This window comes from Ahaetulla prasina, chromosome 2 (assembly GCF_028640845.1).
Source record: "Ahaetulla prasina isolate Xishuangbanna chromosome 2, ASM2864084v1, whole genome shotgun sequence".
NCBI classification, from domain to species: domain Eukaryota; kingdom Metazoa; phylum Chordata; class Lepidosauria; order Squamata; family Colubridae; genus Ahaetulla; species Ahaetulla prasina.
In genome coordinates, this window is record NC_080540.1 from 210,010,101 (window position 1) to 210,034,420 (window position 24,320).

Below are 24,320 nucleotides of genomic sequence, written 5' to 3' on the forward strand. Positions count from 1 at the left end.
ACAGTCTAAGCCCTAACCTTGTAAATCTACAAATGCTTATTCAGGAATCTATATTAAACCAGCCAGCACTTTGTAAATGTATTTATACACCCAATCTCAATTTGTATTTCCACAGTTAATTATGGCCCCATTTATGCTTTCTGTTATTAGCTTTTCAAATAAACTGAACTTTGGAAGAAAAAAACCCCAGCATTACCTCTTTTCCAGTTCTGTCAGACTCCAACATTACAAGCAGTGGAATGTCATGGCATTTCAAAGGCCAAGCACAATCACTTTGCTCTATCAAGCAGAGGAGAATTTCTGGCCCACAAGACTTTGCAGTTTGGGGTTGGCTGCTGACGAAAACATTTGAATGTAGAAGAGGAGAAACATTTCCTAACCAACGTTCTGCTAAATTTTGATCCAAATGAATAAATTTCATTGAATAAATATTCAAAATGCTGGGGTACAATTGATTTCCGTTACTCAATTATATCTGATTTTATTCATGAAGAGAGAATAATACAAGGATTGTGCCAGAATAAAACATTTATCTACTGCATATATCTTCTTTTCCACACCAGCAGAAATTAGGTTTCTTATATGTTCTAACTTTAGGCTATAAATAACAATATAAGATATTTCAGTTATATTGAGGGAAAAAATATCCTAGAGTGTTTCAATATCACTTCCTCATTCTGCAGCCTCAGTTTTAGTGAAATGCTTACAAATGTTTCCCCCCCGCCCCCCATTCACTTGTGTCTATTCTTCAGGACTGCCTGGAAAAGAAGACCCTGCAGGTTTTTTTGGCAAGCTTTTTCAAAAGTGGTTTGCCATTGCCTCCTTCCTACAGCTGAGAGGAAGTGACTGGCCTAAAGTCACCCAGTTGGCTTTATGCCTAAGGAGGGACCAGAACTCCCAGTTTCTGGTGTGATGCCTTAATCACCACACAAAACTGGCTCTCATGTTTAAAAAACATAACCATCGTATACGAACCATGTATTTAACCACACATACACACATGAACATGTTTTATTTCCAATTTCTGTAGTTACAGTTTGACAGAAATCAAGTATGCACAGCAGTCAGTATTTTTTTAAAAGTTATTATTTTAAAATACTACCATATCTGAGGCCAGGATCTTACCAGGATCTAGAAATCTTTTGATTGTTAATCTATAAGCATTTCCAGAGAGGTAAAAACTCCTTAACAAAATACCTGATTCTATTATTGTAGAGATACCAAGCTGGGCTGCAAAAAATCTAGATAAGTGGAAGGAGAGAGATAGAAACAGAAAACATTAACTTTCCTTTGTCATCTTTTGGTTATTATATTTTGCACCACAAAAATCTTACATTTAATTATTGAAATGTATGAAAAAAATCTAAAAGGCATCTGTGCTTCCAAGCATTAATAATGTAACACCAAAAAAACCCTCACCAGAGATAATACTGTTATTTATTTAAAAATTGCACTGATGTAAACTTTTAAAAAATATTAACAGAACAACTGAGTCTTCCTGCATGGTATTAAACTTATTGCTTATAGCATCTTCAATTTAGAAATACATAGAAATCTGAGGGGGGGAAATGGTGATGTTTTCTAAATTAAATAGAATAAAATAGAAATACTAATGGTCTAATTAAAATAAATCAGTGTTTTTAATGTCAGTTGATGATCTGTTAACTCTTTGTCAGGTGTGCTGCGATTACAGCAAATATTTGCTTTAATCAATACTAATCTTTAATTCTAAGCAAAACAGGTTAGGAACGGTCCAGTTATTATGCAAATATTACCCATCTAGAAAATTACATATTAAATCAAAATATGCTAAATAAGAGACATTATCTTCAACAGCAAAGCATTACATATTTATTGAAAGTTCAGTGTGATACCAATTTCCCCCATTTATTTTCAAAGTTTGGCATTGAATTGAGCCATCAGTTTTTCCAACCTGATTGCTAAGGCAACATCTCCCCTGATTGTCAGCTTTCCAGACATGAAAGCCATCGTTGGCTTTAATTTGCCTGGGAGGGAAAGAAAGGATAAACTACATTAAGCCATTATAAACATTTGAAATATCTCCCTCCCTGAATTGAATTTAATAATAGCACCTGGGTGGTTTTTCAGTAAATACATCTCCTTACTTTAAACAGCAGTGGTGTAATATGAGATTCTATATTTTTTTTCTTTACTAATTTCATTTAAAAAATGGACAAAATCCATATCTCTATGATACTACCAAAATGACCTAAAAGGATATATTGTCTTTCAAGTTCTCCAGAAGAATTCTAATGTCACCAAAAAAAAGGCAAAAAGCATGAAACTCTAAATATCAGGACATTAAGCCTGCTGGTCGAAGTTAAACTTCTGTTTAATTTTTAAAGTTTCTTCTTTCTTCCCTTTCTTGTATTTATGGGAACATGTTGCCTAAAGATGATCTCCAAAAATCCTTGAAAGCTTGAAAAGTCAATCCTGCTATGCAATTTTGGTTGCTTTTAACAAAGCTACCACTAAAGTGTGGATTGATTTTCTCTACCTCCCTGTAGGGATCAACATGGCTATAATTGTTTTTATTAAAATCATTGTTTCCTTAACATCTCAGGCAAATAGCACATGGAGAGGACACAGAAATTATACACTATAACTATTCTTCTATTTTTTTCAAAGAAAGTGCTCTGAAACAAACACTTTGTGTTTTCAATTAAACAAAACTTCAACCATATTTAATGAAGGAAAATACAGTAACCTGATTTGAATATTTTGTTAAATCAGAGTTTATCTGTAAACACTTACACTTTGCTGAGTTTGCCACAGCTAGATCAAAATTAAATACACCACCTTGCTACTTAGCACAATGGTGTTAACTACCCAAAACCTGTGCCAAAACTGAGCACAAATCCAAAAATCCAATAATCCAATTACAATCCAGTAATCCAATCACTTATGATCTTTGACAGCTTGAACTCATCTTCAGATCCAGGCAAGGATCCATTCTTAGGTTACCCTGCCTTGATGGAAGATACACAAAACATTTTCCACAGAAAGTTCTTTTACCCTCCATGCTGAGATTAGTGTCATCAGAAACACAATATTCCAGATTAGAATGTTACAGTGCAGTCATATGGTGCTGTCAAAAACCAATGAATTAGAATTAGATCTTAGGTAGGGAAGAGTTTCATTGCTAATAAGAGAAAGAGGATCTCTGAAGTTGCGATTGGCTTGGTAACGGGCACCTCTAGATGAAGAGTTTTAGAACCTTGCTCATTTTTTCTCTATATTTGTCTCCTGCACCATCTTTGAAGCGTGTGGTGGGGTGTGTGTGGTAAGAAGTAGATTTTTGTGATGGCAGAGTGCCTTAAGAAGATAGTTTCAGTCATCAAGTTAAGGCCCTCGAGATAGGAAATCTGAGCATGTCAAGCCTGAAGGCCTACTTCTCTCCCCTAGGAAACTTTTTCAGAGACTGAAGACTGCTTTCTTGTTAAGGATCAACTATGATCTGTTGGTTTCAAACAATTTACCTTCTTTGTAACTTTTTTAAAACCTTACGTCCTGTCTGTAACCCAGAGGATGATGGGTACAAAAGTCGGTAAAAAATGAAGTTGGTGTCACTTTTGAGTAACTAAAGCAGCATTGTGTTTTGAAGTGGGTATTCCCCCCCACATTAATTCTCAATTTGAATGCCTGCACATCATTAATTGTGAAATGTTAGCATCGGTTTTGAATGAAACTAAACGTTGAGTTTAGTACCACCCAGTACAACTTCAGATTACCTCCATCAATTGAACACAAAATTCAATACCATCCCCACTGTATAGCTGGCTGTTTCTTAAAAATAGCAACCATTTCAAAAAGCAATAACCCAAATGAAGGATTGTGTGTGGGGAAATCTGATTAAACAAGGGTAAACATTTTCAAGCTACTTACCTGAAAACATTTTTACAAAGTCACTACCAGACATGTTCATAATCACATCAACCTTTCCAGGTGCCTCACCAATTCCTGCACTGCCGCCTTTGTTCCTAAGGTCAATGTACCATGTTCCTCCTTCTTCACCTAAAACAAGAATAATAATCCGTGTATAGGAGATAAATAAGTGGCATGTTTCTTTCATTTACAAGCTAAACAACTTCATTATAACATTCGAACTGCAATTTTCACTGAAATACCTGTAAAAAAGAGAGAGAGAGAGAGAGAGAGAGAACACAGCTAAAAGCCAAATGTATGTGATCCTACTTCTGTTGGTAATAATTTTAATAGCTTTTAAATCACTTTCAACTCCATCTTTTGATTTCCCCATGCAATTTAGGTTTGTATCCTGCTTTTCCTCTCAGTTTCAGGGTGTGTTATATAAGCTTTTCAGCTACTTAGCAACAGTATTATTTAAAAGAGCTGATGTCATATAAACTTTGATCCAAATTCAGTCATGCAGGGCAGGTGCGCACACATCAGTGGGATCTAAGTCAGTCGTAAATCACCATACAGGTAGTACTTATTTAGCAACCGCTTCGTTTAGCAACTGCTACAACCCCCCATGCATCCTTCTTGATCTGCACCTCTCTCCTGCACTCTCTACCGAAACCACATGGTTCTCTTGCACAACTCCCCCCCCCACATTCTTTCCCATCCACGCTGTCCTGAATATGCCTTCCCTGACCCAAGTTATACCTTTATCCTTCCCATGTACCCTTTCCAACCAACACTGCTGTACACACACACACCCACATACAATGTCCCCAACTTGCTCAGTACCTCTCATATACTCTTAAGCATCCTTCCCTAGCTGCACCCTCTGAAACTATGGGGCATCTCTCACACAGCCCCATGACCATCCATGTACCCTTCCCAACCAACGCTGCTCCCTCCCACAATACAATGTCCCTGACTTGCTGGTACCTCTCATATACTCTTAAGCACCTCTAAGCACCCTTCCCTAGCTGCACCCTCTGAAATCACAGGGCGTCCCTCACACAGCCCCATGACCATCATGAACAGCACCACTTCCCCACACAACCTAACAACCTACACAGCACCTCTTGCACACACCCATACACCCTTCCAAACCTGCGCACCTCTCGTTTACCCCCATTACCCCCCAATTCCTGACCTACACCCCACCACGCTCCCTTCCCCACCTGGTGGCTATCTACTTGCCTCTTGGCCTTGAACCTGCAGCTTCCTGCTGGCTTCCCCACGACTTTCTCCTTGTTAGCTTACCACAAGCAAAATAAATGGGGAAACTGGCAGGAAGTCAGAAGTCGTGCCAGCTCCCACAGCATTTTGCCTACATGTGGTCTTTCTGTTTCCCTGTTCAATTAAGGAAATATCTGTGAAATGACCCAACAGGACACAGATTGTCTAGTGGATTCCTAAACTCTTAGTTACATGAGGCCATCTTCTTCTTTTTGTGCCACATCCGTCATCGGATGTTGGTGACCATTTTGGTGATCCTATTTTTTTCAACAGCTGCACGAAAAAGTGCTGTTGAGTTTTATCCAAACCAGTCCTTTAGATTTTGAAGCCATGATGTTCTTCTAGACCTCATTTGCCTTCAATCTTTCCTTGGAGGATTAAGTGAAGTATGCCGTATTTTTCTGGGTATCGCATCACATGTCCAAAATATTCTAACTTTTGCTTTTTTTATGGTTTTGGCTTTCCCAGGTGGCTTATCACCTCCTCATTTCTGATTTTGTCAACCCAACTTATACGTAACAGCTGCCTGTAAATCCACATTTCAAATGCTTCTCACCCCTTTAAATGGCTTTCTGGCAGAGACCATGAGGCCATCTAGTACAGCAATGTCTTAAAATGTGTATCAAATCCTTACCGGATAATTCAAACTGATAAACTCCTTGAGTTGCCTTTACAATATCTTCATTTATCATTCCTTTTATAAGTTTAAATGTTTCTGCTACGGGCCCTGCTGGTTTATCTGCAGCGAAGTGTACATGTAGTTTGTCTCTGTCAGGTCCTTCGGCTTTTGTTTTATCAGGACCTTCATTTTTCACAATATCTTGTTTTTTTCCTTCTTTGAAGGTTGGAGAAGCTCCTATAAAGGGCCATCAGCAAGAAGCAAAATTAGCGTTTGTGTTTTAGTAAAGGATGGTTTAAAATCTCTAGAGAGACCTATTCTTAATTTGGTCAGATTCTACCATGGACCAAGATTTTCTCCTCAGTTTCAAGAGTGTTATTAGAATTTCTACTCAAAAGAAAAAAAGATCAGCAATCGTAAAAAACTATCCCACCAGAACAAACTAAATTAAACTAAATTAAATTAAAGTCTGGTGACACAACATAGCTTGATAACAATGAATGCACATGTTTATTTACAATTAAAATAAACAGATATGAAGTTATGCCAGTTTTACTTAACCAACCAACTGAATGAGCCACAAAAAATGCTTTGTCCTAAAATCATTAATTTATTCATTTAGCGTATGGCGATGTTATATTAGCCGGGAGACTACAAGGTTAATTCACACTAATAGTTATCCATAAGGGTGTGCATAAGAGCACAAACGTGTCTACCATTCCTGTCCCTATTGTTTCCTTTTGTTATACATACTCATACTCATATATATGCTTATATATTGTATAGTTATTTCATACTTATGCTTATATATACTGTGTGACAAAAATAAATAAATAAAATAAAAATAAATAGTTTGGCTGACTGCTAGCCTTGCTTGATTCACACCCGCACGTTTTCCAAGGTGTGCCACAGGGTGGTGAGCTAGCTCTGCACCAGAAAGAAAGACGAATGGCTTTCCTGCAGTGTCATCTAAGGCCCTTTCCCAAAGCCACCTCATAAACAGGCATCGCAACCGGGAAGGTTGCCAGCAGGAATCTAACCATCTGCACGAAGTGCCAGTCCATCTCCCCATCAAAATGGTACCTACTTATCTACTCGCATAGAACTGTGAGTTCTGGGCAGAAGCTGAGACAAATGACAGGAGCTCACCATGCCACTAACCGCTAGGACTCAAACTGCTGGAGCAAAGATCATCTCCAGTGGCATTATTAGCAACAGCACTTAGACTTATATAGCACTTCATAGTGCTTTACAGCCTCCTCTAAGCAGTTTACCTCCAACAATTTGGGTCCTCATTTTACTGACCTTGGAAGGATGGAAGGCTGAGTTAACCTTGAGCCGGTGAGATTTGAACTACTGAACTGCTGGCAATTGGGAGTCAGCAGAATTAGCCTGCAGTATTGCATTCTAACCACTGCACCACCACGCCTCTTGTCCTACATCATATTCTACAAACCAGACTAGCACAATATCCTAATATAAAAACCAAACAAACTATATTATGGTTTATTGTGATTTGTGAATCTAGCCATTTGCTTTTATCCAAATGAGTTTGCCCAATAACCAAAGTCTTGATAGAAACAATCCATTTTTCCCAGTCTTGCAGATTTTACATGTTTTGCATAATTCCAGAATTCTTTCCAGAATTGATCTGGAGAAGAATGGAAATGATGAGGGAGAGCAGGAGCACCCCCACCCACCCGCTTCCTGTTCTTCAATCCTTGGCTAGCAAGTGAAAGAGACAAAGTAGTTTCTTTACCTTGTGCTTCCATTTTCATTGCTATTGTATCAGGATCCACATCTAAAAAAAAATCTGGTATCAAAGGATAACCTAAAATGCAAATAGAAATAATGTTTTTTTTTAAAAAAGATTTACCCTTCATATGATAATATTAAACTATTAATTTATATCCACTGTGGCAAGTATTGGTATTATTTAAAGCAAACACACAAAATACAATCATACATGTATACACATATTTAAATATTTACAAAGATCCACTTCAGAAACCAGAATGGGCTATGATTTCCAAATGCAAACATGCATTCAGACCATGGAACTCACTAGTGCATAAGCATTATTTTTTGAACCAATTGTCTAGGACAGGAGTCTGCAAACTTGGCTCTTTTAAAACTTGTGGACTTCAACTCCCAGAGTTCCTCAGCCAGCAAAGTTCAGAGGAACTCTGAGAATTGAAGTCCACAAGTCTTAAAAGAGCCAAGTTTGCAGACCCCTGGTCAAGGACACAGAATTTCATGGGAGAGATGGAATAGTTTGGGGAAAACTTGCTAGGTGTTACCAATACAACTGTATTTACAGCCATTTTCAGCATCCTACAGTCACATGCTGAAAATTGGCACTTTTGTTTTTCAGCAAAACTGTGCCATAGCGCAAGGGTCTCTAACTACCAGGCCCACTACCAGGCCATAGTCTATTCGGAACCAGGCTACCCGAGCAGCATGCCAGCACACGAGCTTATTTGCACAAGCGGCAGGCCAGTGCTCATGCGTGTGTGTGCAGCTCCACTTGCAGTCAAGCTGCGTGCACATGGACGTGGGTGCCTGCCCACCCTTCACGCAGCCTGGTTCCCCTCTCCCCCCTAGCTGGGCTGCCAAGCTGCAAAGGTTGGGGACGGCTGGCATGGGTTTAATTGACTGTGTCATTCGCTTAAGGACCAGAGGTGGGTTTCAGCAGGTTCTGACCAGTTCTGGAGAACCGGTAGCGAAATTTTTGAGTAGTTCAGAGAACCGGTAGTAAAAATTCTGACTGCCCCCCTTCCATCTATTCTCTGCCTCCCAAGTCACAGCTGATTGGGAGGAAATGAGGATTTTGCAGTAACCTTCCCCTGGAGTGAGGTGGGAATAGAGATTTTACAGTATCCTTCCCCTGCCACGCCCACCAAGCCACACCCACCAAGCCACATCCACAGAACCGGTAGTAAAAATTTTTGAAACTCACCATTGTTAATGACCACCGCAAAAAAGATTGTAAAATTAAGTCCATCACATGACTTACAACCATCATAACTCCATACAGGCATGCACCATTATGGTCATATGTCTTAAACAAGGTCTTTGGCACTATAAAGTTCAACTATCTGTCTGTGAGGTCCAGTTCCCTCCTGGGTTATTAAGGTGCTCAGGAGATAGGATGGATCCATGCAATATTTCTTTGAGGGGGTGGTTCTTCAGCCCTGAAAGCTTCTCAAGAAGTTGTGGATGGACACTTCAATCCTGGACAGTTAATGTCCTATCTCTACTTTCCCTTTTGGAAGAACACTGTTGAGAAAGTGCTTGGGGAGAGAATTTTGGAGCAAACACATCTTGGATCAAGTGGATTATCAGAACCCATTCCAGTTGGGTTTCGGAAATATAGCAGTGTACCAATACATTCAACCAATATCATACCGTGGGATATCTATGGCATTAAAGAGCATGAAAGTTGCATGACATTCAATAGAAGAAAACACACTTTTTTTCAACGGATTTTAAATCTCATGGTGTACTTCATTCGTTTCCTGCTGGTTATCAATGAAAACGGACAGAACAGGAGATTCCAAACACGGCATACCTAGTGTAAGTAATCTCGCTAACCCTTGCTGAAGAATATAATTGATACCAGAATTTTCTATTGCTTGTGTTAGTAGAGCAATTTCAAATGCATCAAGAATGCATTTTCAAATTTGACTTCCATCAAATCATGAGACCTCACAAAACGCTCATCCCAAACAGGTTTACAGGGTGCAGGGTCTCTTGGACTTCGCTCCTGTGTACAGCAGCCTAGGAGAACCTTGAACCAGCTCCACCACCTGTTGCAACCTTTCCTGGATTAAGAGGCACTGAGGTCAGTGACTCATGCCCTTGCCACATCGCAATTAGACGAGTGCACTCTGCTCTACATCAGGTTGCTCTGATATTCTAAAACAGGGGTCTCCAACCTTGGTCCCTTTAAGACTTGTGGACTTCAAGTCCCAGAGTCCTTCAGCCAGCAAAGCTAGCTGAGGAACTCTGGGAGTTGAAGTCCACAAGTCTTAAAGGGACCAAGGTTGGAGACCCCTGTTCTAAAAGCCACAGCTGATATAGAACATGGTGGTTCAGTAATTGGTACTAACTAGTATAGCAGAATGACACTTATCTTACTTCATTGGTGGTTAGTAGTCTTCCAGACACAATTCAAGATATTAATGATCCCCAATAAATTCCAAATGGCTTGGGGTCTAATTACTTTTCCAACCATCTCACAAGGCAGAATCTTGCCAGCCAACGTGATGTAGCCAGGATGGAGCAATGCAAGTAGATCAAGGCAGCAGGATTATATAAATTTACCTTCTTAGTCACAGTATCCTCAACTATTGAGTAGTCTTCCCCCTGGGTTAGGATGATCCCTACCCGTGGTGAAATGTAAAATTTGTTACTACCGGTTCTGTGGGCGTGGCTTGGTGGGGGAGTAATGTAACTGGGTAGGCGTGGCCAACTTTTTTTTTTTTTTACTAAAAGCATTTTTCCTACAACCTCTTCGGCCGAAGAGGTTGTAAAGAAATGCTTTTAAAAGGCTCTGACAATCCCAGCTGAGTTGTCTGATTATCAGAGGCTTTTCTTTTCTTTTAAAATCATTTTTTTTTTTGCCTTTAAAAGAAAAAAAAAGACTCTGATGATCAGGCAACTCAACTGGGATCGCCAGAGCCTTTTAAAAGCATTTTTTCTACAACCTCTTCGGCCGCGCAATCATCAGAGGATTTTTTTTTTACTTTTAAAAGCATTTTTTCAGCCAAAGAAAAAATGCTTTTAAAAGAAAAAAAAACCAAACCTCTGATGATCGCGTGGCTCAGCTGGGCATGGGGGGTGGGGCAGGGATTTTTGCTACCGGTTCTCTGAACCACCCGCAACCATCGCTACCGGATAGGGCGATCAATCCGAACCGGGAGCATTTCACCCCTGATCTCCACCCTTTCTGGCATTTAACAAGGGGCATAAACTGTCTTTTCTTTCAAGGCCTTTGGAATGAAGAATGTTCAGTTAGTAGTCCAGGAGTTACAAATGTAATGGAGCCTGCCCAGGATGGAGCCTGCCCTGAGGATTCATGGGAGTGAATTTCGTACCTCGGAAGCTCCATTTTGGCCTGCAACATGCCAAGGGAGGCCCACGGAAGCCAGGAGCATCGGAAGGGCGGATCTACCCCTCAGAAGCTCCATTTTGACCTGCAACATGCAGGACAAATGTTGTAGAGCCTCTCGGTTGTTTGTCAGGGCGAACAACTGCTGTGGTGCTGCAAGATTCGTAGCTTTGGGGCTTGTTCGTAAACTCTAGGGGGCGCTTATCACATAATTTCAAACATTTGCTAACGGAATGCTTGTAACCCGGGGTTACAAGCTATCTGTAGAGGAAGATATGGCCTTGTTTGTGATTTTATATACAGACACACCCATACATAAAACACTTTTCCCAAAGTGTTTTCCCATTTTTCCCAAAGTAAAATGACTAGATGTCATAGGAATTGCTGAAATACAGGTAGTCCTCAATGTACGACCCACTACTGAGCCCAAAATTTCTGTTGCTGAATGAGACAGTTAAGTGAGTTTTGCCCCATTTTACGACCTTTCCTGCCACAGCTGTTAAGTGAATCACTGTGGTTGTTAAATTAGTAACACGGTTGTAAAGTGAATCTGGTTTCCCCATTGACTCTGCATGACAGAAGATCACAAAACGTGATCACATGAACCTGGGACACTGTGACCGTCATAAATATGAGCTGGTTGCAAGCGTCTGAATTTTGATCATGTGACCATGCAGAACCATGCAGTGTGAAAATTGGTCATAAGTCACTTTTTTCAATATTGTTGTAACTTTGAACGGTTACTAAGCAAATGGGTGTAAGTCAAGGACCACCTATAATTAAAAGTCTTTTTTTTTTTTTTTTTGGTAAATTGAAAATATTGATTTAATCAAGGTAACACAACTAGAAATATATTGGGCTGGGTACAGACTTAGTAACACATAAAAGTAGAACAACTGAAATCAGTGTGATTTATGTTAGCAATTATGTGTCAATTAGGGGGTCTGACATATAATTTGTAGTAATTTTGGTGTAGTACACAATTCAATGTGTCAAAAATTACATCCACATTACCTGGAGCGACCGCATATACATCAAAGTTCTTAATTCCTTCTTCTCTCAATAAAACCTCATCAATAATGAAGTTCCCGGTGAAACTTTTTGGCTTTGATAAAATACAATAGGCAGCATCTGCTAAAATGTCTGTTTTCCTGCATTGTTTTTCCACACCAGCTCCTCCCAGCATATCCATTGCAGAGGTGTATATAGCTAAAACACAGAAGAATGAAGGGATTGATTAATAATGATTTTTTGATAGTATAGGTGGTACCTGGCTCAATAGTAGTAACTGTGAGAGGGATCTTGAAGTTCTAGTGGACAACCACTTAAATATGAGCCAGCAAGGTTTTGCAGCTGCCAAAAAAGCCAATACAGTGAGGCTGTATTAACAGAGGGTTAGAATCAAGTTCACATTAAGTGTTAATATCACTTTATAATGCCTTGTAAGACCACACTTGGACTACTGCATCAAGTTTTGGATACCACAATGTAAAAAAGATGTTGAGATTTTTAAAAAAGTGCAGAGAAGACCAACAAAGATGATTAGGGGACTGGAGGCTAAAACATATCAAGAATGGTTGCTGGAACTGGGTATGTCTAGTTTGATGAAAAGAGGGAGTAGGGGTGACATGATAGCAGTGTTCCAATATCTAAGGGGCTGCCACAAAGAAGAGGAGGTCAAGCTATTCTCCAAAGCACCTGAAGGCAGGACAAGAAGCAATGTATGGAAACCAATCAAGGAGAGAAGCAACCTAGAACTAAGGAGAAATTTCCTGACAGACCAATTAATCAGTGGAACGACTTGCCTCCAGAAATTGTGAATGCTCCAACACTGGAGATTTTTAAGAAGAGATTGGACAACCATTTATCTGAAATGGTATAGGGTTTCCTGCCAGAGCAGGGGGTTGCACTAGAAGAACAGCTTATTTTGGGCACCTCCATTTTATCATGATTATTCTTTCCACTCCATCAGCAATTGGAAAGAAACTATGTAGTAAAGACGTTCAGGATGCTATCCATCCACTGGCAGGATAACACTCTGAAAACAAAAACAACTGGACCAAACTTGGAGTGTAACTCCTGATATTTGCAAAAATGGAGGGCAATCAAAAAAGAGACAGATGGAAGATAAACTGGCCGGATACAATCATAGATGACACAAATAGGAGCTTACAAGGACTCAAAGACGAAGTTACTGACTGGAGAAATAATATCCAATAGCAATAGGAATAGCATTTAGACTTATAGTATCACTTAGTATCTTACACTTCGTAGTACCACTTTACAGCTCTACGCGGTTTCCAGAGTCAGCATATTGCCCCTAACAATCTGGATCCTCATTTTACCAACCTCGGAAGGATGGAAGGCTGAGTCAACCTTGAGCCGGTCAGGATCAAACCCCAGACTGTGGGCAGAGTTATCTTGGAATACTGCATTCTAACCATCATGGGTCTTCATCCATTGGGTCATTATCAGTCAAATGCAACTGAATGACTGAAGGAATGAGATTCTAATCCAAACTTAGCACATTAAAAATCAGAAACAGATTAGTTAATCTTTCCATAATAATAATAATTTTAAAAAGGCTCATACCTGTTTGAGGCCATAAAGCATTAACAGCAACTTCTCCTCTAAATTCTTCTGCCATTCCCAGCACACACATGGACATCCCGTATTTAGAAATAGTATAGGCTAAAACAGAACACAAAGATTCAGTCCTTTAGAACAGTTGAAAGTTTAATTTCCTTTATACACAGGCTTAGCGTGCTGCGTTTTATTTTTTTAAAAAATCCTGAGGGGAGGGAAAGGTAGAAAGTGAAGCAGAGACATCTGCTATACTGTTATGGGAAATAAAAAGCTGGCTCAGACACGCTTCTGATATGATCCACCAAGGATCATCCTATCTGCACTGCTTTCTTTTTCACTTTATTAGAATACTGTAAACAGAATGTTATCCCATAAATCACAAGTTCCCCAACCTTTCCGGCTTGGCGACCTGCGAGGGGGAGGGGATGGTTCTGCGTGAGTGGCTGGCACACGCATGAGCAGCTCCATTTCTGCAAGCAGAATGCATACGTGCCCACCGCTCACACAAATGGAGTGTGCATGCACGTACTTGTTGTAGTCCACCAGCAGCCCGTGGACCTAGCAATGGAGTCAGACAGTGAGGAGGCTGAGGAGGACAATGGGCCAGTCCTGGAGTCAGGGGAAGACCTGGACGAGGGCTCTGCATCGGAGGCAGAGATGGGGCCAGGGCCATTTGAGAGCGATGAGCGGACTCCGGAGCCTCCAGAAACAGACAGCAGAGAGGCAGAGGAACAGGAGGAGCCTGTTCCTAGTACACACATGCAAAGAGCTGCCAGAAGGCAAGAGCAGCTGAAGGAAAAAGGACAACTCGGGAGTAAGGCCAGCAGATGATTGGCCGTAAGGCTTAAAAGAGCAGCAACAAGCCATTGGGTTCTTTATAGAAAAGCAATGTTGATTTCCGTGCTTCTTGTCAGCGTCTCTTGAACTTTGTGGTGGTTTTGCCAAGAAAAGCCTTTGGCAGGTTGCCAAAGACATCAAAGGTTGGAGATAAGGCCTACGGACTGGTTATTAAGAATTTTGTTTTGGACTAAGCTGAGAATGAATTAATTCTCAGCTGTTTTAATAAAATAAGTTTGTTGAGGACTGAATTGTGTTTAGTAATCACTACTTGGGCCTTGGTCACAATAGTACTCGCATAAGTGGGGATGCGTGTGTGCATGCACAAGCCCGCTGTTTCCATGGCCCGATTGCAAACAGTTCACGGCCCACTAGTGGCCTGCAGTCCAGAGGTTGGGGACCCCTGCCATAAATAGCAATACCAATAGCTCTTAGACTTACATACCGCTTTACAGTACTGTACAGCCCTCTCTAAGCAATTTACGGTGACAGCACATGGCCCTCAACAATCTGGATCCTCAATGGATGTTCCTTGATATGCAAGTCTTAAAAAAATTACCGACTAGCCTATGAAGAGAACTTAACTCTTGACACCGGAACCCAATTTTGTAACTGCAGTTTCAGGTAGTCCTCAACTTATGACCGGTCGCTTAGCAACCATTCTAAGTTACAGTGGATACTGGAAAGCTACTTACGATCAGAATTCAAAGTCCCAACAGCTGGGGGCCCCCACACACACGATTGCATTTTGGGGCATTTGACAACTGGACCACATTTATGGCGGTTTGCAGCAGCATCCCCATCACATAAATGTGGTTTACAACATTTTGGCCAGAAACTGGCCCTTACTTCTGGTTTCTAATAAACCCCCCACATTGAACAATGGGTTCACTTAATAACCACTCTTTTTGCTTAACTGCCACAAAAAAGATGGCAAAATTGGACACGTGCAATGACTTGCTTAAGGCTTATTTTCATAATTTTGGGCTCAATTATGGTCACAAATTGAGGACTGCCTGTACTAGCTAGAAGCTAAAAATGGTGGCTAGTTGACTGCATGTCACATAGGGAAATAAAAGGGACTAAACCCAAGGGGATTAGGGAGCAAATGTATCACTCAGCACAAACACACATACTCACAATTCCTTTTTGGGATAAGCAGCATTATGAAAAGTACAATAAACAAGTAAGAAACAATAAGCCACCAAAATGAACATATTGGATAAGGAAAAAAAAAAAGGAAAAAACCTAAACCTAATTTACACCACACCATTTGCTACCACATTCTATTCTTTTCTCTCATTGCAAAACATTCTGCTTTCAACGTGTCTATACACTACTTCGTGCATTTCCTTTTGATCGTCTCTTGCTTGGTGAATTTCACTGACTTCCTCTTTCTTTCCACCCATTTACCCTTCCTTTGTCTGCAGGTCGTCTTTGGTTAATATGGAAACTAGGACCAGAATTACAGTCACTAAGCCAAATAGACCCGCATCGGTCTGCAGCATGTCAGAAACTGGGCCACGCAAACAAGCGAGGCCCCATCCGTGGGATGCAGGTGGCACACAAAACCACATCCCTTCTGCGTGCTCCATTTGCGCTAGAAAACATGAGATCAGGAGGCACAAATCCCTTCTGGGTGACCTTGAGCCAATCGCTCTCTCTCAGCCCTAGGAACAACACAGTGGCAAACAATTGCCAAAAACCCTTGCCAAGAAAACTTCAGGGACTTGTCCAGGCAGTAGCCAGGAATCAGTACAAGCTGAAACATATCCACATCTCCTAGATACATATCTTGCCTAGATATCATTCTAGTTAGTGTAATCTTTCTGAAAACTCAGTAAACACGTATCATAATGCTGCCTGCTGCTGATGCAATTACATCAGCAAGTAATCCAGCTTTAAAAGTGGTTTGCCATTTATCTTTGAAAATGACATTAACATGACAGCTTAACCAATCCTATCAGTGAAAGGAAGGCAGCTGGAGCTCCCTCCTAGATCATTAATTGGATTGCTTTGGGTATTTCTCTCAAAAGCATAAGAACTAAATTGCAATGCCACGGTACATGGTCAAGCCATTCCATCCAGGGGGAAAAAAACCTTTTTGATTAGGAAATTAAATCTCACTGGCGACTTTATAGTCTCTGCAAACAATATCCCACATATAAGAGATAATGTAAGAGTCCAGAAAAGTATTATTGTATATATGTGTGGTTAGATAACAAAGGATTGTAAATAAGAGACAGAGAGATTCAAGTTATATATTTTATATTGCAATATTATGATATATTTGAAATGTTACAAGCTGCTTTGAAAAGTTCATTTAGCAAAAATCTCGAATACAGTATATTTTAACTATAATAAACAAATAAACAAACTGCACTGGCTATAAATTCTTGCAGAGAGGGTAGTTCACCTGAACAGGTAACAAGAAACTGTCATAATACAACAGTGGTGTGACTGCCTCCTTACCCAGCCTTGTCACTTGAGATACAGGAGGGAAAAACCTAGTTACGAAAGTTCAGGCAAAACCTGGAATTACAGCAGCTAGAACAACTTCCTCAGTTAAGGCCAACAAAATGAAATTCCTTTCTGAAACAGGTCAAGTTCCAACATGAAATGGAGTCCCAAGAGGCAGATGAATGTCATGAACTAATAGCAGCTGTTTCTGATGTCGTTCAAGTTCTGAAATTGAAAAAAGTTTGCCCCTGAGAGCCTTCGTGGATGAGGCTTCTGAAGATGTAACACATTCACTGTCAAGAAAAACCTGCAGAAGAACTGCGTATGAAATGGGTGAACCTAAAAAGGGGTTTGCATGCCATCTCTCCCCTATAAGCCAACTATGAATATAATGCAAAATAGTAAAATAAGAGCTTCAACAGCGAAGAAAAAGTAAAAGGGAAAAATCCATCTACCTTCTACTTTATGTTCTGAAACTGAGATTAAATGGAGGAGCTGTTATGTGAACACAAAGTACAGCAACCAAGAAGGATTTGTACCAATTGCCTTTCAACCTTAGCAATTATTGGGTGTGAAAAACCAAAGCCATACCGGAAGGTTCAATTGAACTGATTTACTGATAGCAATAGCAATAGCACTTAGACTTGTATAGCATTTCATAGTGGTTTACAGCAGGAGTCTCCAACCTTGGTTCCTTTAAGACTTGTGGACTTCAACCCCCAGACCCTGGGAATTGAAGTCCACAAGTCTTAAAGGGACCAAGGTTGGAGACCCCTGGTTTACAGCACTCTCTAAGTGGTTTAAAGAGTCAGCCTATTGCCCCCAACAATCTGGGTCCTCATTTTACCTACCTCAGAAGGATAGAAAGCTGAGTCAACCTTGAACTGGTCAGGATCGAACTTCTGACAGTGAGTAGAGTCAACCTGCAATACTGTGTTCTAACCACTGCACCACCAGGGCTCTGCTAAAAATCTATGCAGAGGAATCTTCCCAACTAACAGTCAGTACTTGGTTAGATAAGGGTCAACAGCACTCAAGGGGGATTGGACTTAGTACATTTGTGGTTATATAATGACTCTAAACTGATCCCTTTTTTACTTCTCTCCCTGGTTCTACCATTACTTTTCTTACAGCAATTTCTAGATTCTCAGCAATGATTTTGTTCGCTAGGGAACTCTGGGAACATATGTACAAAGAGCTTCAATTATGCAATCACAGCTGCCTTCTTGAAGTCTTTGTCACCTCATACCCATGTATACAGCTGCTTCCTTCTTATAGGAAAAAAAATACTATCAGTGAGCAATAAAAATTTACTTACCACAATGATTTTTGAACCAGATAGGATTTAAATTGATGGGTGGGCTGATATTAAGGATATGACCGATCTTACTCTTTCTCAAATAAGGAAGGCACAGTTTAGATCTGAGGATATGAACAAACACAAGAAAGATTTGGAACTCTAGTCAGATTTTACCAGATTTACCTTTCTAGTACTGCTACTACTCTTGTTCCAGGTTGGAGAAGGATGAGTTTAAATTTATTTTTTTTTAAAAAATAAAACAAGCAGATTCATGATAACTGTTCTAGTTTAATAATTAGGAAATAATCATAAAAAAACATTATTTTAAGAGTTCTTTCTAGGCACGAAAATAAATAAATACCACAGACAACAAATATTTGAGAGCAGAATGAAAAAAAAGAGAGTATCCTTATCCTTTTGTGATATCTTAATAGCAGTAGAGTTTCTCGTTTCCTTCTTTCCAAAATGTCCTCTAGGCTCCAGGTGTAAGCAGAAAGAACACCAGTAACATCTTAAGTAAGAGATCTCTCTTCTAGATAAGGAGGGAATTTCAATATTATATGGATGTGGGGTGTTATTTTAAGTAAACTTCTTTCTATTCTTTCACAATAAAAATGTGGAAACGTATTTGGCATGGGCCTAATGTTTGACTTGCCCCAATATCTCTGCCCATAATTGCCTTTAAAAGAAAAGCCAAGCCTCTGACGAGCAGGCAACTCAGCTGGGATTGTCAGAGCCTTTTAAAAGCATTTTTTTACAGCCTCTTCAGCCGAAGAGGTTGTAGAACAAATGCTTTTAAAAGGCTGACGATCCCAGCTGAGCCGCACAATCATCAGGGGCTTTTTTTTTTACTTTTAAAAGCATTTTTTAGGCCAAAGAAAAAATGCTTTTAAAAGAAAAAAAACTCCTCTGATGATCATGTGGCTCAGCTGGGCATGAGGGGGTGGGGGAGGAATTTTTGCTACTGGTTCTCCGAATCACTCCTCACCATCGCTACCGGATTGGGGGATCTGGTCCGAACCAGGAGCATTTCACCTCTGGTTTCAACCATATATTTTTGGAGGCCATGACAAACAAATTAAATTAAAATAAATTAAACAAAACAAAACAAAACAAAACAAGAACTATCATTGGGGCAGAAATAATAGCATTAAATAAAAGCATGGCCTAACTGTTAAATAAAAGCATGGCCTAACTGGCCTAACTGTTATATAAAAGCATGGCCTAACATGACCTAACATTGCACTAACAGTGCAATGCATAAACCATAAATCTATGAAAAGCAAGCAAGCATACTGCAAACTTTTATCAAGGGAACAGAAATAACAGCCCAACACAATTTCAGATTTTTTTCAAAAAAAACCGTCCAAATAAAGAGATGCACCTGAACATCCATGTTACCTGAACTGCATTGCTGAAAGGAATCTGAGTAAAATTGTGCAAAAGTGCTAAAGATGCTTGAGAATATTTTAGTGGATTGTATAGTTATATTGACACAGTCTCCCTCCTCTTTGCTGTTTTCATACTGCAATAACAGGAAAAAGGTCCCTTCCCCACTTAATATATTGCAAAACTAACATAAAATTAATATCCAAGATTCCGCAATAAAATTATCCATGCTGATTTTTTTTTTTTACTAGTGACGCGTTTTTTGTGGTTGAACACAACCACAAGGAGAATGTATCACTAGCACACACACACAAATGCCTCCCACACAGAAATACCAAGAAGTGTGAACAAAGTATCAACTGAAATCTTTTCATACAGGAAAGTTATTTTATTTCCAAAATAATTTATTCTGAGAAACATGTAGTCAACATGGTAAAGCCACTATTTTCCTCACTGATAGGCCAATTAACAATGATTTATATTTCTTTTGTACAACATTATTATCAGATGTGCAACACTTTTTTCTAAAGAAACTACTTCCTTTAAGAATTGTGAAAATATGCCTTGTACATTTTGAATGTATTAAGCTACAAAAGAGCACAAACATCAATACATTAAAGGGAAAGTATTTTTAGAAACGTAGGTAACAATGATATCTTAAGATACCATTCAGAAACCAAGGTCTTCCTTATATGAACAAGAGATTCCTATTCTTGCTTGTGAAATGCTTCCAACAGCAGTTACATTGGCGAGTTTTGTAATACTTTCTTCCCTTATTCCTCTCTGAAAATCTACTCCAAAGAGTTAAGAGATGCACTAAACACTTTGGACAGTGGTGGTGTGGTGATGGGCAGCAACAGAAGGGGAAAATCAGCAGAGATAACTTTTCTAGAAATCTGGACAGAACTAGGAAGGAGAAAGAGAAGGGCGCTCTGACAATTTGCTGCAACCAACTTGCCCATGGCCAACTCATCATGGCCAACTCGCTGCAGGCAAGTTACAAAGAAATCGTGGAGTAGAATCATTAAAGAAAGGATGCAAAAGGACGGGGGAAATGAAAGGTGAATGACAAAAATTAAAATAATGTTTTAAATAATTAAATTGAATTGTTAAATTGTCCTGTGGCAAAGTGTCCCACCGCAAGTTGCCCGTGGAGAATTGGCCGTGGTGAGGTGGCCGCAGCAAGTTGGCTGCGGCAAATTGTCCCATTCCGAAGAGGAAGAAAGCTAAGGGTGGGTCCTACTTAGCATTTAAATGGGAAATTACCAGGAAATAGCACGGCTTTAAACCAAACTGGAAACTGAAAAACATCCTAAAAAAATGACAACAACTTTTGGACTATTGCCAAGAAAACTACATGGATGGGTCCAATACAATTCTACAATTCTACAATTCTTCTAACCCTCCATTTCACTTGTAAATTGCCTAAATTTCATGTCTGGGGGTAGAGCAAGGAAGTTTGGAAAGAGTTTCTCCAAAATGTGTTTTCATTTATTTGCTGCCAAAATATATTAGTCATCTCACAGCCGCAGTGCAAAGAGTGATGAACAAAAATTAGCTAAAAATACATACAGAAACACCAACAATGAATTAAAGCAATAATTTGACAGCTGTTAACCAGAAATAAGAGAGTTGATTAACAGGCCATATTGCAGAAAATTAAAAATAAAAGGCTCCCAGCAAGAAAAGATCTCCGCCTGGCCTCTAAAAGGCAAAATAAAGGCAATATTAAATCAATGTCTCTGGGAAAGATTACTGTAAAGTTGGAGAGAAATCACTGAAAAATCCCTACCTCTATATAGTCACTTGGTGCTCCTCAGTGAGATTTGGAATAAGGACTCTAAAGATTCTAAAGCTCGGATAGAAATACATGGAAGAAGAGACATTTCTTCCAATTCCAAAGCTTCACTTAATAATAGCAATTGGGACTGGCAATTCTGTCTCAAAGCAATGCGGTCATTAAGTGAAGCATGTCTGATGTGCGAGTTCCACTCTGGTCAATAAGTGAATCACCACAGGTCATTATGACTAATGTCACATGACTTGCAAATTCCAGCTAACTTCCCCATTGACTTTGCCTGTTGGAAGATGGTTTGAAGGCTATTTTGTGACAGGAAGTCCTCGACTTACGACCACAATTGAGCCCAAAATTTCTGTTACTAAGTAAGACAGTGTTAAGTGAATTTTGCCCCTTTTCTTGCGATTGTCGTTAAGTGAATCACTGTGGTTGTTAAGTAACATATTTAAGTGAATCTGGCTTCTCCATTGACTTTGCTAGTCAGGAAGTCACAAAAGGTGATTGCATGACTCCAGGACAATGCAACGGTCATAAATATGAACCAGTTGCCAGCCATCTGAATTTTGAGTAGGTGACTATAGAGATGCTTCAATGGTTGTAAGTGTGAAAAATGGTCATAAGTCACTTTTTTCAGTGCCGCTGTAACTTTGAACGGTCACTAAATGAACTGTTGAAGTCGAGGACTACCTGTCTTGTCTTCCTAGCCCTTTCTAGTTTCTCAATCCATTTATTAAATTTAGATTCTTTCTAACCAAAAAGTGAAATAGACTCTAGGGAGCAACTGAGTCAACCAGAAACATGTTTCATCTGTAATGTCTCTCATTTAAATGCAGGGGATTTTTTTTTAAAAAAAAGATGGGTACATCAATCTCAATATTTCAAAAGATGCATCGTCCGCAATCACTTACGTAAGGTAAGTTCCCCTTGTGTTAGCACTCATCATAAGGTCCACTTTTTTCGTAGGTGTCTCCAGCGTGCCCGTTAAAGAAATAGCACTTGCGTTGTTCACAAGGACATCAATTCCTAGTTTTAAAAACAAGTCTTGTTAATTTCTGAAAATTCATTTTCCAATCTAGCAATTTGTCTGGGGGGGGAGGGTGTTATTGTTTAAATAGCTTTTAATAAACGTGTACATTTAGTACAGGGGTAGTCAACCTTTTTATACCCACCGCCCACTTTTGTATCTCTGTTAGTAGTAAAATTTTCTAACCGCTCACTGGTTCCACAATAATGTGCCATGTATCGTCATCTGTGCATGCCTCTCACGCATCGTGGATTGGGTTTTTGGGGGGGGGGCGCGCTGGCTACCAGCTCTGCTTGTCTGTTACAGCTGGGTGGTGTGGGGGGAGATGCGCGAGCTATTCTGGGACAAGGCTCTTGTTTGCGGTTGCACTATAGCGCCATTTAGTTTCACTTACGTAACGTGAACTAAACTTATGCATGGGCGATACAAATAGTATCTTTTCAGAAATTTAAATTGTCACGGGGAATTTTATGAAAACCTAATGAAAATGTTTTTTAAATAATGTTAAAAAGTCAATTAAATTAAAAAAAAAGGAAAGTGCTTCAGTATCGGACAAAACCCCTACCGCCCACCATGAAAGCTGGAACGCCCACTAGTGGGTGGTAGGGACCAGGTTGACTACCACTGATTTAGTATATACTTCAGGATTGAACACAAGCCATTACCTCCAAATTTCTGAACAGCCAGGACCACAGCATCTGCAATTTGATCTTCTTCCCTTACATTAACAATACACGGTAAAGCCTTTCCTCCAGCTGCTTCAACTGATAAGAAAATCAATATATATATATATATATAGTCAGTCAACTTTCTTTTTAAAAAGTCCGCTGTAAAAAAATGCTAATTTAATTGCATTTTGAAAGAAAGTCTTCAAGCTCTCCAGAGTTTAATGTTACACCCCAAATTTGAAACCATTCAAAATACAACTTTGGGAATACAGAATCCTTAAAAGATTCAACTGTCACAGTCTTAAATCATGATTTCAGTGTTTTCCCCTTTACTTCCTCCTTTTTAGGTTATCCAGAGTTTAATGCAAGTTCCAAATATTAAACAGTAGTTAACTTTATATACAACGACAGGAAACAAGTCCAGGAACTGCAACTTATCTAGACTTATATGTATCATTATGCTTTTCTCTTGTGAAATTGATTGATGTACTGATATTTGCCTGTTTAAAATTATTTGTTAATCTATCCAGAGAACTCCGTTTCTTTGGAAAATTAAAAATATAATGAATAAAATAAATCCAAGACAAAAGGTGGGAGGCAATAGAAGAAGGGAGTAACCTCCAATCTATTTACAGATTCACTGGATGAAGTGGGAATTTTCAAACCCAAAGCTCTGCTTGTGGGCCTTGATGTGTTAAAGCCCAGTGATGGTATACAATTGTCAAATTGTCAAATTAATACCTATTTTTGTCACTAATGAAAGCATATAGGTTTCTCAGAATTGGCATCAATCTGAATAGAGAATAGGGTCTCTGCTTCACAATAAAGAATAGAATAGAATAGAATAGAATAGAATAGAATAGAATAGAATAGAATAGAATAGAATAGAATAGAATAGAATTTTTTATTGGCCAAGTGTGATTGGACACACAAGAAATTTGTCTTGGAGCATATGCTCTCAGTGTACATAAAAGAAAAGATAGAATTCATCAAGAATTCTAAGGTACAACACTTAATGATAGTTGTAGGGTACAAATAAGCAATCAGGAAACAATCAATATAAATCGTAAGGATACAATATAATATAATATAATATAAATCATAAGGATACAAGCAGCAAAGTTACAGTCATACAGTTGTAAGTGGAAGGAGATTGGTGATGGGAACGATGAGAAGATAATAGTGCAGATTTAGTAAATAGTTTGACAGTGTTGAGGAAATTAATTGTTTAGCAGAGTGATGGCGTTCGGGAAGAAACTGTTCTTGGGTCTAGTTGTTCTGGCGTGCAGTGCTCTGTAGTGTCGTTTTGAGGGTAGGAATTGAAACAGTTTAAGCCCAGGATGTGAGGGGTCTG

At 39.4% G+C, this 24,320-nt stretch overlaps 1 protein-coding gene across 2 annotated transcripts in view; it reads right to left on the reverse strand.

Annotated features, from left to right (window-relative positions):
* Positions 1 to 995: 995 nt before the first annotated feature.
* The window catches only part of HSDL2 (hydroxysteroid dehydrogenase like 2), a 44,304-nt gene continuing 20,979 nt past the window's right edge, over positions 996 to 24,320 (reverse strand). The window contains exons 3-12 of one of the 2 annotated variants that reach the window (XM_058171087.1): positions 22,964 to 23,062; positions 22,183 to 22,297; positions 18,106 to 18,209; positions 13,497 to 13,595; positions 11,919 to 12,113; positions 7,551 to 7,622; positions 5,807 to 6,028; positions 3,907 to 4,035; positions 1,934 to 2,006; positions 996 to 1,241 (exon numbers count right to left, since the gene is read on the reverse strand). In XM_058171087.1, coding sequence (XP_058027070.1) covers positions 1,091 to 1,241; positions 1,934 to 2,006; positions 3,907 to 4,035; positions 5,807 to 6,028; positions 7,551 to 7,622; positions 11,919 to 12,113; positions 13,497 to 13,595; positions 18,106 to 18,209; positions 22,183 to 22,297; positions 22,964 to 23,062 — 1,259 coding nt within the window. In that variant the 3' untranslated portion in view covers positions 996 to 1,090. Of the gene's footprint in view, positions 2,007 to 3,906; positions 4,036 to 5,806; positions 6,029 to 7,550; positions 7,623 to 11,918; positions 12,114 to 13,496; positions 13,596 to 18,105; positions 18,210 to 22,182; positions 22,298 to 22,963; positions 23,063 to 24,320 lie in introns of both variants that reach the window. The other variant, XM_058171088.1, reaches the window with a different exon arrangement.